Source organism: Daphnia carinata, chromosome 2, assembly GCF_022539665.2.
Source record: "Daphnia carinata strain CSIRO-1 chromosome 2, CSIRO_AGI_Dcar_HiC_V3, whole genome shotgun sequence".
NCBI lineage: Eukaryota > Metazoa > Arthropoda > Branchiopoda > Diplostraca > Daphniidae > Daphnia > Daphnia carinata.
In genome coordinates, this window is record NC_081332.1 from 3,095,267 (window position 1) to 3,112,747 (window position 17,481).

Below are 17,481 nucleotides of genomic sequence, written 5' to 3' on the forward strand. Positions count from 1 at the left end.
TTTCGTTTATAGTCTGTATTTTTATCACCAGGGAAACATATACATATTCATTTTACACAATTTATTATAACTGAAACATTTACACAATTGACACTACATACAACAACTATACACAATTTGACAACCATTGAATTTTCCGTAACTCTGTGGTATTGAACCCTAATATTCGGCGTAGCTTGCCGATGCTCAACCATTGAGCTATAGTCACTTACAATTTCAAGGTTTTATACCTTGAGTCAACGCACGAAAATATTGTATAGTTAATGTTTTAATCTTGCTATACTATTTGTCAGTCTGACCAGTGAGTGTATGTGTAGCATGGCGTATGTGTAGAGGCTCCAATTACGGTGTGAGAACTTTGAGGTTCAAATCCAGTAAGGTATAGAAATAACAAAAAAGCATTAATTAAACGTAACAAATTTTTACTGTTACTTATATTTAACCTTGCTATAGCATTTACACTTTGCTATACTATTTGGCAGTCTGACCAATTAATGTATATGTTTCATGGCATGTCTGTAGAGGGTCCGGCTACCATGTCAGAAGACAAAGGTTCAACTCCATTAAGGGGTTAAAATGAAAATTGAATAAATTATATTATATTTTAACTGTCACTCAAATTTTTGAAAATGTGTAAAAGATGACGCTTCGCTATACCATTGGTTAGTCTGACCATACATTTCAAAAATGTTATAGCTTATGTGTAGAGAATCCGGCTACGGTATGAGAAGACTAGGTTTCAAATCGTAGGCATTGCTAAAGTTATGGTAATACATGCATTAAATACTTTTATGTTTATTATATTATATTTATTGAATATGTGTAATAGGTTGTCTAAAGATGACTTGCAAAAATGGTTGTCAGCAGAATGTGACTCATGGCTCAATGGTAGAGCATTGGCTTCGTAAGTCGAATGATTTGGGATCGATCCCCAAAAGAGTTCAATCATAAAATAAATGATTCAAATGAACGAATAGTATCTTCAAAGTTTTCTGAAATTGCAATTGCTATGCAACAATCCCAAAAGTAAAATACATGATATAAAATGAATTTCTATACAATGCATAAGTTTTCTAACGTTCATTTACTATCATCTGTCTATATATATGACAATGGCTACGGTTAAAATCCGTTGTAAATTATACAAATTTCTAGATACTCTATAAAGAGTGACATATCATATTTACTATGCTACGGTTAAAAACCATTATAAATTATACAAATTTCTATATACTCAATAAAGAGTAACATACCATATTTATTGAAATTTTTTACCTTTTTCGAGATTAACATTTGGTAAAATATCCGTTCGCGTGCTTCGCACGAAGTTACCCAACTCGACTGGCCCCGTGGAATCGTGACACCTGGGAAGGTAGGAAGACTGTGGAATCGGAGACCTGACTGGGAATCGAACCAGGAAGCTTCGAGTTGGGAAGCGGACGCTTTGCATTTCTGGCATCTGCCCCCCTATATCCCCCCACTAGGGTAAGGTTTTGTATTGACTTGCGCGCACTGTTCTGTTACGTAAGTGTTAAAGACTTAAACTTTCCTGAAGTGTCACAAGTATCTCAATGGTAGAGCATAGACATAGTTATATAGGATTTGAACCCACGCAATTCAACTATGTTCGTTGTGCAGAAAGGAAAATTTAATAATAGTTTGTGCATTTAGATTGCTGCATATATATTGCAATATTTGAATCATTTGATAGAATTCTAAACATCATGATGGTTGCTGCATTTGGAATTGTTGCATAGCAGTTGCAGTTTTAGAAACCTTGTGCAATGTATAGAATTTAATACATCGTTCATTTGAATTATTTTAAGATTAAACTCTTTTGGGGATCGATCCCAAATCATTCGACTTACGAAGCCAATGCTCTACCATTGAGCCATGAGTCACATTCTGCTGACAACCATTTTTGCAAGTCATCTTTAGACAACTTATTACACATATTCAATAAATATAATATAATAAACATAAAAGTATTTAATGCATGTATTCCCATAACTTTAGCAATGCCTACGATTTGAAACCTAGTCTTCTCATACCGTAGCCGGATTCTCTACACATAAGCTATAACATTTTTGAAATGTATGGTCAGACTAACCAATGGTATAGCGAAGCGTCATCTTTTACACATTTTCAAAAATTTGAGTGACAGTTAAAATATAATATATTTTATTCAATTTTCATTTTAACCCCTTAATGGAGTTGAACCTTTGTCTTCTGACATGGTAGCCGGACCCTCTACAGACATGCCATGAAACATATACATTAATTGGTCAGACTGCCAAATAGTATAGCAAAGTGTAAATGCTATAGCAAGGTTAAATATAAGTAACAGTAAAAATTTGTTACGTTTAATTAATGCTTTTTTGTTATTTCTATACCTTACTGGATTTGAACCTCAAAGTTCTCACACCGTAATTGGAGCCTCTACACATACGCCATGCTACACATACACTCACTGGTCAGACTGACAAATAGTATAGCAAGATTAAAACATTAACTATACAATATTTTCGTGCGTTGACTCAAGGTATAAAACCTTGAAATTGTAAGTGACTATAGCTCAATGGTTGAGCATCGGCAAGCTACGCCGAATATTAGGGTTCAATACCACAGAGTTACGGAAAATTCAATGGTTGTCAAATTGTGTATAGTTGTTGTATGTAGTGTCAATTGTGTAAATGTTTCAGTTATAATAAATTGTGTAAAATGAATATGTATATGTTTCCCTGGTGATAAAAATACAGACTATAAACGAAAACTTAAATCGGTACTTCTAATATACACGAGGTTAAATCACAATATAATCGTCATTACATTAAAACTTACTAACCTTTCGCTAATCAAACGCTAGGAAAAAGGAGACAACAAAACACAACACATACAACATTACAGACAGCAGAAAAAATAAAAAAACAATAAATTCAACGAGGGAAAAACCCCACAAAATTTACAAGTACCATATATAAGAACTTAAGCTTTTATCACCCAGTTTTTCTATGAAGAGTTTCTTTTGCACAAGACAGTGTACATTTGTTAACGTCACACAGTTTCATTTGTTGCAAGATAAGTTTAATTTTTTTTACTGATATTACAACATTACATTTTGACAGAGTTATGCAATGTTAAACCTTAGTACAAGGTTTGCCACAGTTTAACAACTTTCTGCAATGTCACGAATAAGATTTAGCAGCTTCATGTGAAACATGTTTAACAGCGTTGTAAAACATCTAATTTCTTTAGTAAAACCGCCCGGCTTGGATCACAATTTGTGTAGCGAGTAATGAGCTGTTTTTTATTAACTCCATGTTCATTTTTATCGGACACGAAACCCGAACACAAGCGATGATTTGTTTTGAAGGCGATTAGTATTCATACAATTACATCAATATAGTATTAAGCGTCATTACTATTAACGTTCGGCATATATTTAATTTGTAATCCATTTTCAATAAGCTAAACATCTAAATAACAACATCTAAATAAATAATCGTTAACATGAAATTGTCAAATATGTACCGATATCCTTGGTTTGCATAACTTTCTTCACTGCACTAAAAAAACTGAGGTGAGAACTCGTGTGCAGACGTTTGTGAGACAGCGTTGCAACACATCCGTTGAGGAAAACTGTGAGACCAATCAGCCCCACAAACCCGTATCGCTCGAACCGATTTCTTGTTCAGCGGGTTTTTCATTCTTGCCTATGCGACAGGTCGGAACGGTTGCTGCCCCATCACGTTTTGTCGGGTTGTCAAATCGGGGTTTACAACCCGATCGCACGCGATTTATATATTACTCAAGTCAAGAAACCATACTCAAAAGAGTATGCTGACATAAAATAGATTTATTTTGTTTTACTTTTTATTTTAGAAGTAGCAAGTGTTAGTAAACCTGCACCAACTAAATCCTTGGCCTGAAACCAATGTGAGCAGGCCTACATTACCTGATACGCTAACCCCAACCCGGTGCAAAAAAGCAAACAAACCGTGAGTGAACCGTGGGGTACAGGTGTAGTGAATTTGCGTGCTCAGTCAAAGTTAAAACTAAGCCGTCATGCATAAGGAAAAACAAAGGTAAGGAATATAGGACAAGAGCAACATACTTGTAAAACACACGAGTAACATGGAATAAAGTAGAAAAATGCCAATTAGGCAATACTCAACCGTACCATCTTTTTTTCCCCATCGACCTAATGGGCGTGTACGACGGGATGGGCAGCGATTTCCGTTGCTCCAACGACACCCTACGACGTCCAGTGATCCTATTCGACAACGACGGAGCCCTCCTAAATACATAAAAAAAAAAACATGATTAGGCAAATAAACATGTAAAGAAATATACCTGAAACATCTATTGCGATAACCTCGTTGCTCCAGCGGCGATCCTCGATATCCAGCATCCTCTCAGATGGTGGTAAGGCCCTCCTAAATACATAACAAGATGAGATCATAGTGTAAAACGTATAACTTTGAATGAAATACTTGACGATTTTGGGTGACGATACTGGTGCCTCCTACGGCAAACCATGCTGGCCAGTGATCCTCTTCGGCGATGATGCCGCCCTCGTAAACACATAAAAAACAAAATAAATGAGTGGTGTAAGACTTAAGAATTTCAATGAAATACTTGACAATGTTGGGCGACGATCCTGGTAGCTCCGACGGCGAACCTCGTAGTCTAGTAATCCTCTTCGGCGATGATGGAACCCTCCTAATTACAAAACAAAAACATGAATACACAATTATACGAGTAAATGATATACCTGAAACATCCACGGCGACGATATCGATGCTCCAGCGTCCTTTTTGGTGGTGGTGAAGCCCTCTTCGAAGCCCAAAAAACACGATTAAACACTTAGCGTTAATTTTTTAAAAACCCACAATACCCATGCCGACAATGTCGTTGCTACAGCGTCGAATCTCGATGTCCAGCATCGTCTCTTATGATGGTGCGGCCCTCCTAAATACATAAAAACAAAATGAGATCATAATGTAAAACTTATAACTTTGAATTAAATACTTGACCATTTTGGGCGATTATCCTGGTGAACCCGACGGCGAAACACGTTGTCCAATGGTCCTCCTCGGCGATGATGGCGCCCTCCTAAATACATAAAAACAAAATAAATTAATGGTTAATGAATTGACAGTAAAAATTTTCGATAAAATACGTGACAATTTTGAGCGACGATCCTGGTGGCTCCAACGGCGTACTTCGTTGTCCAGTTACCCTCTTCGGTGATGATGTGGGCCATCCTAAATACATTTAAAAAACATGTTTAGACACTTAAACGTGTAAAACATATACCTTAAATATCCATTGCGACGATCTTGTTACTCCAGCGGCGATCCACGATGTCCAGCATCCTCTTCGATGATGGTGAGGCCCTCCTAAATACATAAAAACAAAATAAATCATAGATCACAACCTAAGACTTTCAATTAAATACTTCACAATTTTGGGCGATAATTCCAGGAGGCTTCGAAAGCGAACCTCGTTGTCGAGTGGCCCACCTCGGAGATGATGTGGACCGTCCGAAATACATAAAGAAACACGATTAAACACTTTAAATTGTGAAAGTAATACCTGGCAATCCTTGGCAGCTCCAGTGGTTATCCCCGACGTCCAGTAATCCTCATCGGTAGCGTTGCCAACCCTCTTATACACAAATTACTACATAGAATAGTAATGCACTTCAATTTTTGAATACCTTGTAATTTTGGACTAGAATCCTGGTGATGACCTTCGTTGTCCAAAGGTCCTCTTCAGTGGAGCTATGGCCTTCCTAGGCACATAACATTTAAAGAAAAAATCATGATGAGATACCGAGTTTTTAAATATATACCTCAGAATCCTGGGCGGTATTCCAATGGCTGCGACGGCGATCTTCGTTGCCCTTCAGCCCCAGAGATTACCCTGCTGATTGTACAGAAACGAGAAAAAAAAAATTTTTTTTTACATTTGAACAGCAACAAATTTCATCTTAATTTTAACAGACATCAGGTACACAAATTACAGTTACATGGAGAAAAATTTTTTTAAAAAAAATTGGCCGGATTGGCGGTTCATGTGTAAATTGTGTTAAGAAGTTGAAATGTACAATTGTTTGTAAGAAAAAAAATGGTTAGCGAACGACCACTACGGTTAATAATTGCATAAAACAGTGAAAGAAAATGGCTGAGATAGTGTTGTGCAAAGGTAACGAATTGAGGTGGACTACGCTTACGCCTTACTCTTAACTTAACTTTAGGCCTACTTATCCTTAACTTAATCTATTTCATCTAGACTTATACTACCCAACTAATCAAGGCCAGTGCAGAGGCTAACCCAGGTGCTGATGCAGTGCGTTATTGATGAATCTACAATTTGCGAAAGCTAAGAGCACGTGCGAAAGTTCTAAGAATATTTAGACGTGGATTGCAAGCAACAAATCTACACTAGTGCACAGCGTGCAGGTGAAAGAGCTACTGAGCTTCTAGCTTCTTTTTTTTTCCTTCCTCCCCCCTTCCCTCTCCTTTTTGTGTATGCCCGAGGTTCTTCGTCTGTTTTAGGCACTTGGAAACAAACAAAAAAAAAAAAAAAAAAAAAAAAAAAAAAAAAAAAAAAAAAAAAAAAAAAAAAAAAAAAAAAAAAAAAAAAAATAAAAAACCTAAGGTCAATCGATGGGGAATGGCTATAACCTCGGGCTCACCTGGAAATAAAAATTTGTCCTTCAACCTATCGACCTTCAGAATTAGGTCCCTCTACCCTACGCTCTACTTCCGGGAAAGCAATAATGTGACACGTGTCTGCGAGTATTTAAGGCGTCGTCTAGACGATAGATGTTAACATTCGTTCGGAGTCTTGCCTCTACAGATGTACCACAACTATATCACCATCGACGATCGATTCGCTTATCAGGTAGGTTGAATTTATACTAAGTAGCTTCATTGTCTTCTTTAATTGTAGAAAGTTAGAGGATATCTCTACTTCAATTAAATTAGTTCTAAATCTATGTTAGTAAACTAATTCTTAATTAAATCAAACTGTTACCAATAGCATTCCATTTCTTTTAGGAACGACCCTTTCAATCCATGAGTAGATGCTGGCGTGTTTACTCTGGCTGCCTTTCAACTGCATCAAATGAGGTATTGAAATTTGTTAAGTACCACTAATTATTTAAAAAATTTATAGTACCATACTTTTTATGTTCGTTGCTACTCTTAGGCTTCATCACTGCTGGTATTCATCATATAGTCATGTCCTTTAATTCACATTACTAACCGGTTACTTCTGAATGTAAATAGAAATAATTAAACATTGAAAATCTTATTAATAAAGTTTAAATATGTATGTGTAATTCTTGTACCTGCAAAACACTATTTTAACATATTACCTGCATATGTGAATCTACTTGATATTTCAACTGTTCGAATTTGAATAGCTGTTAAATTATTTAATGTTACACTAAGCCAAAAAATAGTTCTGTTTACTAACAAATAAGCAAAGCAAAAAAAAACCCTATAATTTACAAAGTACAATTAAACAAAGTAAAAAGTACAATTATTTTAAATTTGGTAGGATAACAAACAATCATAATTGATATATAATGTACCTTACCATAAACAAATTAAAAAATAAATTTTCAATACTTCTATAATACAATAACTACGAAAAATTATGTATTAATGTTAATAATTACTTAAACCATATGGTAGTATACAATACGTTTGGTACTACAATTTATATTATAAATTGTCGTTTTTTCGCAACAACAATTCCAAAGTATTTACTTACCATTTGAATATTATTACAATTTTGTAATATTACTATTATTTTACGTATCAATTGTTGAAACTGATGATAGTTTTCAATCAATGTGTTTGTGATTCTGGTCAGCCTGTAGTAAAACATGGTACTCCTACCATAATAGAACCCCTTCTCAGTGACATATTCTGCATATGAACAGCATTAGCTACTCCAATGCCAGCCATATAGAGTGTCATGTCAATTGAGTAAATCTAGATAAGTGATAGTTTATACAGAAATGTATACAAAACATACAATTACCATGACTCCTTTTGTTTGGAATTGAAAGGCTGTTCAACTGCTGGTTATCAAAGTCACGGTGTTGGTGACAAAGTTATTATCTCAGAAATAATCTACAGATAAAAACTAGACGCAATATCTGTGTCCCCACAGAGGGATGTTTAATCGTCCAACCAGCCAGATGTCTTGACGTTAAAATTCCAATGTGTTCTGTTCCAGCTACATTCAGCGGCTAAAATGACAAAACTTAAAGCAATAAAAATGGAAAGGTATTGTATAAAGGAATGGCTCTCATGACCTGCAACCACCATTCTTTACACATCCATACAGCTACCTAAAAAAAAATAAAAATTGCACTTGAAAATGATATGGGAAGTTTTAACAAAAACAAAAACGCAAAACAAAAGGTTACTAACATAGTTTCCGTACAATGATGAGGCAAAAAAGAGATGAAATGATACGTGTGTTTCAGCTATTCGCCTCGGCTTCAACAGGAGTAACACTGAAAGATGCTTAAGCATTTTCGCGAACAGAGTTTCGTCGAGCAGACGATTTTTTGGAAGGCAATGAAAGTCTGGGCAATAACGTAAATGATTCTGACATCCAACAGCATTGCTAATAGCTTTGGATGACGCTACAAAAATCAGTCCTTCACCCACACTTTCAACAACTTCATGCAAGACGCCTTTTCCTCGGGGTATTTACGTCGAAAGTGTCAAACTGTTAAAGGAAAAATGGGAAAGCAAGAAACTGGGCGATTGCAAGCTGCACATACCTTTACGTTGAATCACACATGGACCAAGAACTGCCCACAACTTCAACAATAATCTCGAAATACTCGCTTTTCGCTCGAGTTACGATGTTGTCAAACGTATCACACGCGCACGTACACACACTTCGGATTTCGTCTGCTGCTGGTGGGTGCTTGTCGCCGATACAAACGTTCCAGCTGTGGCGATTTGGCACTGGATACATCAATCCTTCAACGCTGTGGTAAACAGGGCAGGGCGTCCTTTGGCTCGCCAATCTTTCAGTCGCAACGCCTGAAATTCCTGGAACAAAATCTCACCCACCCACATGTGATGCAACTATATGTTAGTGTGTTAAAAATGAGTTCGGAATGTATGTTTGGAAAAACTACTTCCAACTGTAATAAAACTGTTACCCATTGCATACCATTTGTTAGATTTGCCAATCTGTTTTTTGTGAGTACCTGACGAAAAGTTTACACCAAGTGGCTTCCAAACTGCATCAGAAAAACTGAAATAAATTATATTCCACTAAATAAAAAGCTGAATTAAATTATAACTAAATTTATAAAACAAATAATAGTAGCATACTAAATGTTAGCTTTGTGAAGGGTAATCACTGTTGTGAATGTTTGTCACATTACTCTGGTACTTCTGCATGGAAACACAAATTATTCTTGGAAATCATGTTAATTTGGTATCAAGCATAATCAAAATTTATCAAATTGATGAATATAATTTAACTTGTATCCGGGTAATAATATTATTACTAAAATATTTGGTTACCTACATGCCCATTCCACACAACTACCTATGACAAAACAACGATGACAAGGTATTTTTTGCGAATACAGGTTCTCAGCACGAAGCAGACAATTTCGACAGGGAACGATGTGCAATAAAATTCCGAAACTGGGCACCAGCAGAGTTAATAACTATATGACGGTATAAAAACGACGGTAAAAGACAACGGTATCGAAAGAAATCTGCCATAATATGCCATGCTAATAAGCCATGCTGCACAATCTTTCTTACCCGTGATTTTCTTGTTCTTAATCACACTCGCTTCTGATAAGTTTAACGTCAAACCCGAATGTTCCACAAAGTCAACGAGATAACTTTGATCAACACTTCTGTAAAAGAAAAAAATTTAAATTCATCCTATAAGAAAAAATTCCTGTAACATTGCTTGCCTTACATCTTATCTAATTGTCCGTTAATGCCATTAGTAAAGTAAGGATCAATGTGATATGAATGTGGTAAGTGCTAGGCCACATCTTACAGATACATCAGCAGCTGTGTTTTGATATCCCAAGTATCCACTATTCCTGTGCAACAGATAAAGAAATTAATTTATCAAGCATCAGATAACCAGCCCTGTCTTCGAGCTAGACAATATGGGCCGAAATTCCAATGGAAGAATGCTGTTAAGATAACCTGCACGTAATTGCAGCAAATGGCTCGTTTTTCTGCAACCATTACAGCCCTTTATTAGATCCCCTCAGTATTGACCTAGGATCACTGAGAGGACACACACAGCATCCTTGGTATGAAGATCACCCCCCATGATAGTTCACTTTCCTACAATGCAAATGAAAGAAAACTATTATGGCATAATCAAAGGAAAAATCAACAGTAATAAAGAAAAACTAATAATGAATAAACGGTAGAAGTTAGAGTTGAAAAATTCATCTGATGAAAGAATTCTCACTAAACTCACTAAAATAAAATCATGGTGTTACTGATAAATTTCAGAGAAGATTGTTTCCATACCTTCCCCTTCACAATGGATGAAAGCCCATCTTGATATTTACAGGCGATTGCATATCTTCAGTTAGATAGTCACTGTTCTCATGAGCACGAGCACAGCAGGAGTACTAGGCTTCTTTTTGGACAACATAATGCCAGGTTATGTAATGAAGCCACATTGCATACCTAGAAAAACCTATTTGGGTTCGAGACAAAAATTTCCTTAAAAGTTATGGATGAATAGAAAGGCTTGGCTAAGCGACTAGCTCATCCAGATCCAAACATGGAAATCAGCAATGAATAATCAGTTCGAGAGTTGACACAGTACACTTATGACATCCCAGTCATCACTCCATGGTTGAAAAGGTTCTTAGTCACTACACTCAACACACTGTTTCCTAAAAGATTTGTTTCAACACTTTTTGAAGTACAGTATTAAAAACTTGGTTGCTTACTTGCTGTCTCTGCCATCCTATCAGACAGACTTATAGAATAGGAAGACCAGAAGCTGGTGTGGAAAGTCCAAAGGTACAAATAGGGAAAACAGCAGCGCTTTGAATGTCCTTAGCTCAGTTACCAACAGCTTGATGACAAAAACCATTCATCAAAGTTTCTCCTATTTCAGCAACTGATTGGTAACATGTAGCTTCTACATCAGATTTCTTCATCGTGCAACAGTATGCACAATATGCAACAACATGTATAATACATGTAATTACCTTATTTATTGCTTTTTTGTGCATGACCTCCATGGAGTTTCAAATACTTGAAAAGATGAGCAGTGTATCCTTCCACTATCCGCATGAGCGATCCAACATCCCCTAAAACTTGTCTAAGTTGTCTGTTCTTTTTCAACAAGTTGGTGGTTTTTAGCCTTTTCGTCCCCGATGCCATTGAGCCTTGCTTCTTGGCAGCCTATCATTATTAGAAAAGAAACACATAAATCTTTCAGTCTTTTTACCAACTTTGAATTTAGTAAACCAGGAATTTTAAGACGACTATCCTTATATGGTTGATCGGCGAGAACGATTGGCTTGACTACGGGTTCCTCTTCGACACCCTGTCGACTGTTCGTTCCTCATTGGATTTGTTAGTTTCTTTCAGGACATGCGTATTGTAAGCCAAATTTGAAATTTGGCCAAAAAAATGAAAAAGCAAGAAGGCTTTCTCACTTTTTCAATTTTCGTCAAATTCTAGATTTGGTTAAAAATACATTATTTTGATTCAAAATTGATCGCTGATCACGAAAATCGGGTGTATTTTCATATTGGCTTATCGATTTTTAATTAACCGTAAAAAACTAAAAGTCGTGCTTATTTTGTCGTGCGTAAAATTTACACAAAAACCATGAATTCCATGCCAAAATAAATACCAATTAATGAGCTATGTGCGAAATGATGCAACATTTATTGATGTACAAGAAAACTAAATCTGTTATCGAATTGTCATTTAACTACTTCGTTGCCATGAGTTATTTAGCAGTTGCCACCCGCACATTTTTATCACGTAAGACATACACTGAGTGGATACTTTCTTAGGATCCCTAGATCGATATCCCTCCAGCATATACGCGGCATACTTTCAACCTCTGAACATGAATAGGAAAGAACAATGCAAGACTATTCTTGCAATTTTGGCCTTAGTAGTATTCTTTGGATACCTAGTGGTCGCAGCCGTTTTTGGGTTTCGAGGGGTAGCCGAATTTTCCACACTAAACCCAGACATCTCAAATCCACTATATACACCATCATCACCATCGAATGGAATTCTCCCGTCGCTAGATAGAAGACAATTACTTGACATTATCTATTTGTCAACACGTGATGGAACGCATTTCACTTGTAGCGATGTGCGAAAAATTCACGAAATGAATCCAAGAGTGAGTATTGATGGGATCATGGAGGTTATTCTGGAACTCCTTGAAACTGAGGCATATGACCCGTCAAACGAGTTAATGCTAACACGAAACTGCCCATCAGATCAGGGAGTTTTCAACAACATCACAGTGTTTTTATTGAATAAGACAATCTTGTTTTATATATTAACACTGTTAATCGTCCTAGGAATCTCTGGAGTGGGAGAATTTTTATTTCGAACCTACGATAATCCGCTTTCCTACTGTCACAATGACACTGAATCCGCCCATAGCCAAGAAGACGACGAAATGGAGCACGTAGGAGAAGGAACACTGGCCTCGATGAGAAGTACGGCCCGTAGAATCTGGGGTGACATCGCTAGACATTTGACGGAACAGCAAGGAACAGACGGACTGGCTTTACTCAGTTTTCAACTCTGCTTGATAGCCATTTTGATACCATCTTTCTTAATGGTAATCACGGTTTTACTAATGCGAATATTTTCAACCTGGAATGTAATAAGAACAGCTTTATGCTTGTGGGTGGTTTTTCAGCATAGCGTCGTTACCTTTTCCTATCATCTGTACCGAAACCAAACCATTATGGGCAACGGTGAAACAATACGGACACTGCTCATCTCACGGATCAATTACGAAAAATGCACCGAGGAATATTTGAGGTCATACTTCCGAGACAACAATGCTGATATTGTGACTGGAATAAGTATTATCCACAAGCTAATGGAGAAGCCATCAACAAGCCATCCAGCCACTGCAGCTTTCGTCACATTCAGAACACGAGAGCATGCAGTGAAAGCAAGCAAATACTTAATCAATCACCGGACACTAAGAGGTTGGCGAGTTGAATGGGCTCCACCATCTCGTGATATCGTATGGTCCAATCTGCATCAAAAGGGCAGCCACATCTGTCTATTAAAAATGATTATCCAATACTTTTTCAGCATTCTCTTACCCCTAGCAGGATCCACGATATTCGTCGAATCGCTGAAACTCCTAGTCGACAAACAAAACATCTTCTACGCTGTTCTACGTTACTCGAAATCGATTTTGACAATAGTTTTCTTGGTAATTGTTCGCCTCTGTCCAGCCTTCCAAGTGGATCACATGAGAAAATCCAGTGCTCACTTAGGACTCTTTTTCTCTTCATTCATCATTATCGTGGTGTCTGAAATCGTGTTACCCATGCTCAACTTCAAGGACATCTGGAATTCCATCATCTGGACTCAAACAGATCCAAACGTTTTGAATCACTGGATTCGGCTGCAGTGCGTTTTCCGGCCAGACTTGGGCTCTGAAATGGCAATCTCCGTCATTGAATGGAATTTATCTCACAGTTTTTTCGTTTTACCTCGAGTAACGCAATGGGTAAACAGACTGTGGCTGCGTTTAACCAAATCTCCCAAGGCAGACAGTCCATTTCTGCGTGACAGGTTCAACATCGGAGAACGCTATTCCCAACTGGTGGCGCAGTTTGTCATAACGTGCGTGGGATATTTCACGTTTCCCCCATCATAGCTATAAGCGTCCTGTGTCTGGCAATTGGATATATCATTGATCGCTATACAATGGTTCAAACATATCAGCCAACTTACTCCGGTGCCAATGTCCATCGCTGTGCAATCCTATTCGTTTTGCTCATGCTAGTTATCCAGAGCGTCCTTTTGTTTTACAAAAACGTCCTGATGGTTGAAAACGAACTAGTACTAGTCGGAGATTCGGCTGTCATAACTCTCCTCGTTGGTTTGCACTCTTTCTTCTGTGTCGTTTCCATCGTGGCCCAATTTCTCTTATATTCCCGAACACCACGTGATGAAATCATTGCCCTAGACGATGAAGCACAAAGTTACGTTCCACCACCACTCAGGTCTCACACAGGCGAACAGATTCACGTACCTATAAAAAAAAACAGAAAACAAACTAAACTCCAGAAACAGGACACCAAAAACAAAAGTAGATCAATTACCTCAATCACAGCCATTTGCTTTACTTTTCTTGTGCCACTGATCGTGGCTCTGATTGTCGTAACGACAATAAGATTCACCTTCGTGCCAAAAGTTGCCTACAGTAAAACGAGTCACGTTAGCACGACGTTAAATGGCAACTTAAGTTTGTATTCTGGTCGCGTACCGTATTCGACAATGCAGGAGGTTTGCCAAAACGATGCAAGTTGGCTCACGATCGGGTCGAGATGTGAAGACATTTTCGTCGATAATGCTGTACGGAACAATAAAAGTACACCATTCCAAAAAACGGATCAAGAACGTAGGCTGCTTTGGACAGGAGGTTTCTTCGACCTAACGACGGGTGATCACTGGCAATGGCTAGACAAGAACGTTAAGACAGAATACAGTAATTTTTGCGTTGCCAACCAGACTGCCGAGATTGTAGCCAAGGCCAAACAAATGGGTGTATCAATGTTGTACATTGTTAAAGACTATACAGGAAAAAAGTTTGAGGCAAATGGACGTGCATGTTGGCAGATTTACCATAAGAACGAACTTACTGAGATGGGGTTCGGTTTCCCAGCAGACTCAAATCCTCGTCTGACGTTTGCCTGTTCGTCTGGCATTCCCGAAAAGTGATGTGCCACGTCTTCGTTAATCGATGATGAAAATTAAAGAATGATTTGTAATGCCGTATGCAAGATAACGCTTTCGATTAATAAAAACTACAGTTAATTAAATGCTTTTTGTGTTTACCTTTATTATGTTAACATTAACTATCGTTTGGCAACCTGCAGGTCTAAACATCTGGTGCAACAAAGTACCGATTATTAATCCACTGGTAATTGCTAATCAAAAGCAATAGCAGGCTGTCTGCTATTTTTTAACACAACAAAGAAATGTCAAGATATACTGTAATATCTGCTACATCCGCTTTTCTTGGGTGTATTGAGTAAAAGTTTCGTACTAGATTCCTGCAAGGCATTCACGACTAACAGTTAACAAGTTACAATATCGGAAACTTGGTTACAAGGATGTATTGTCTTGGCTAAAGACAAGGCTAACGAGGTTATTCAGTACTCGTTCAGTATGAACGCTACCTGCGGACAGCACATGCAACATGACCGTGCACGAATGCGTCAGAAAACAGAAAGAGAAAAAACTTCGATGTCATGGCGGAAAGAAACAATACGTTTACCATAAACTGCTAATAATTTTCAGGGAACATCCGAACGAGATTTTAAACTCACAAATAAACAATGCTCTGAAACTTTGTGGGAACAGCTCCAGGTTTTAGAACGGGACGAACGACGACTGATGTTGGTTTCCCGTCCACAATCGACAGACGACTTCTAACAATGGCGTCGTCGTCAAAATGAAGGTCACAAACTTTAGATGATTTCGTGATAACGGCATCTGGTGGTAAAGCTTTCTTCCACGTCAGCAGCCTGTTTTCATCTTTAGGAAATGAGAACAACGTCCGATTTTCTAGTTCCAATGTTTCAACTCTAGTTGTGCAACCGGGTACAAAACATCCCGACATTATTTCGCGATAGCCTGAAAAAATAAACGAAATGCAACAGATTATGTCAAAGACAATAGCGAGAAAGGAAGCTTACCCACACCTGTGTACGCCAAGTAGTCGACTAAGCTGGATTTGTTAAAAAATCAAACTTTATACGAGAACTCCTTTTTTTTTTGCCAGACGTGGGGGGCCTTAAAAAACGTGCGCAGCAAATAACCCCGCCCCAATCATTTAAAGGTAATGCTCTTTCACACAGCAGTAGAAATAAACAAACAGTAGTTTCCACAAACGATCGTTTCTCCCGGTAGAGATAGTGCGAAAAAAAAGCAGATGGTGTTAGCATCTTGTTTCACCGTCTTCCTGTCAATTCTTGCATTGTGTTTTAAAAGGTGAAACGTGTTCCTAGCTTAACACCGATGTCAATGACGAATAAGGTAGGGAAGAAAAAAAAAAAAAATACCCATTCCGTTCAATAACTCTTTGGCATTTCACGTAGGTGGTTTTTTTTTGTACCTGGAAAAGTGTCAAGAAAAGAGATGGAGAAATAAAGAAAGAAGAGTAACAAAAAATCGAGAGAATGCAAAAACCATTTCCACCGTCTGGCTTTGATCCCAAGATTTCAGAAAGATATCAAAAGGAACTTTCTTTTTCCTTTAAATACAAAAATCGATCCGCCTGAGAGTTGTTTGAACATTTGGCCACGACAGCTATGATTTCATTTTTATGTTCTAACATACTCCTCGGTACACACACCCACACAAAGGTGTACTCAGTTTAAACGGGGACATCGATGATCACGCAGATTATGGGTTTCGCATCGCATACAAAACAAATGCCATAACATTCCTATTACTGTCTGATGACCGGGCAATTTTCATTCTTCAACAAGGGCAGCACCGCGCATTGATCAAACAGAAAGTTGCAAACGGTGTAGGCTTTCAGTCGACAAACACGGCTGACCATTCCGGAATTTAAGGATCTATGATTATAGTGAAAAGCGGCTAAGCCTACAGGGGGAAATTGAACTCGCAAAAGTCCCATCATCTCGGGGTCCCCATGCGACTTTCAAGTTGTTTGAAGATAAAATCGCTCGTCGCTTCCATTGTGTGTCGCAATGAAAAGGACTTCATACAAGAAAAAATTCGACTCGGTATGGTGTGTGTTTGTGTATCCCGATGGGCCATCGGGAGGGGAAAAAAGTGTCACGACCTATGCTGATCGATCTACACCCTCTTCGTCTTTTACGTAAGTCTTTGTCGGAGGCGATATCATCAAGCGGATCGCATGCTGCGCACAGGAACCCCGCGTCGAAACATTATAATCTTCCTCGTCGACTTGGTTATAAATCATAATAATAATATATGATAGGGCAGTACGATACGTCTATGATACACAGACAAAGTTATAAAACATACGATGAGAGATCAAAGGCCAGTGATGGATCCGTTGTTTGGCTACCTACACTCAAATAGCCATCTGACCTTTTTCAATTCGCTTTTCGTCTGCGGAACGATAGCTATGTCAAACACACGAGTGTTTGTCGGATTATTATTATGTTTTTTCTAACGTTAGCAAAAAGAGAAGAAGACACTGGGGAAA

General features: G+C 37.9%; 1 protein-coding gene and 3 long non-coding RNA genes across 7 annotated transcripts; 1 reads left to right on the plus strand and 3 right to left on the minus strand.

Annotated features, from left to right (window-relative positions):
* Positions 1–4,689: 4,689 nt before the first annotated feature.
* LOC130689366 (uncharacterized) lies at positions 4,690–5,362 on the minus strand. The gene is made up of 5 exons (XM_059494132.1): positions 5,183–5,362; positions 5,037–5,115; positions 4,898–4,971; positions 4,775–4,834; positions 4,690–4,722 (listed from the first exon to the last, which is right to left on the minus strand). Exons 1-5 carry the CDS (start codon positions 5,264–5,266, stop codon positions 4,690–4,692), a joined length of 330 nt encoding a protein of 109 aa, XP_059350115.1. The 5' UTR covers positions 5,267–5,362.
* Positions 5,363–6,848: 1,486 nt separating this feature from the next.
* Positions 6,849–7,499, plus strand: LOC130689383 (uncharacterized). Its single transcript, XR_009000712.1, has 3 exons — positions 6,849–6,912; positions 7,068–7,139; positions 7,219–7,499. It is a non-coding gene; the product is annotated as an uncharacterized LOC130689383 (long non-coding RNA).
* A 2,077-nt stretch (positions 7,500–9,576) lies between these two features.
* Positions 9,577–10,681, minus strand: LOC130689385 (uncharacterized). The gene is made up of 5 exons (XR_009000714.1): positions 10,563–10,681; positions 10,227–10,370; positions 9,988–10,117; positions 9,825–9,922; positions 9,577–9,724 (listed from the first exon to the last, which is right to left on the minus strand). It is a non-coding gene; the product is annotated as an uncharacterized LOC130689385 (long non-coding RNA).
* A 1,842-nt stretch (positions 10,682–12,523) lies between these two features.
* Positions 12,524–16,257, minus strand: LOC130689382 (uncharacterized). 4 transcript variants are annotated; one of them, XR_009422092.1, is made up of 8 exons: positions 15,977–16,257; positions 15,114–15,914; positions 14,918–15,006; positions 14,542–14,735; positions 13,763–14,473; positions 13,367–13,705; positions 12,963–13,296; positions 12,524–12,902 (listed from the first exon to the last, which is right to left on the minus strand). It is a non-coding gene; the product is annotated as an uncharacterized LOC130689382 (long non-coding RNA). The 4 variants fall into 4 exon arrangements; XR_009000707.2 differs by having other exon boundaries at positions 13,763–14,307; positions 14,378–14,473; positions 14,542–15,006; XR_009422091.1 differs by having other exon boundaries at positions 13,763–13,946; positions 14,007–14,473; positions 14,542–15,006.
* Between the last annotated feature and the right edge of the window lie 1,224 nt (positions 16,258–17,481).

Bases quoted from the DNA above. Each gene is read 5' to 3' on its own strand.
- LOC130689366 (XM_059494132.1), bottom strand. From the start codon at position 5,266: ATGGCCCACATCATCACCGAAGAGGGTAACTGGACAACGAAGTACGCC. The intron at 4,972-5,036 runs GTCAAGTATTTA...TTATGTATTTAG, and splicing joins CAGGATAATCGCCCAAAATG to GAGGGCCGCACCATCATAAG. The intron at 4,835-4,897 runs GTATTGTGGGTT...GGCTTCGAAGAG, and splicing joins CAACGACATTGTCGGCATGG to GGCTTCACCACCACCAAAAA.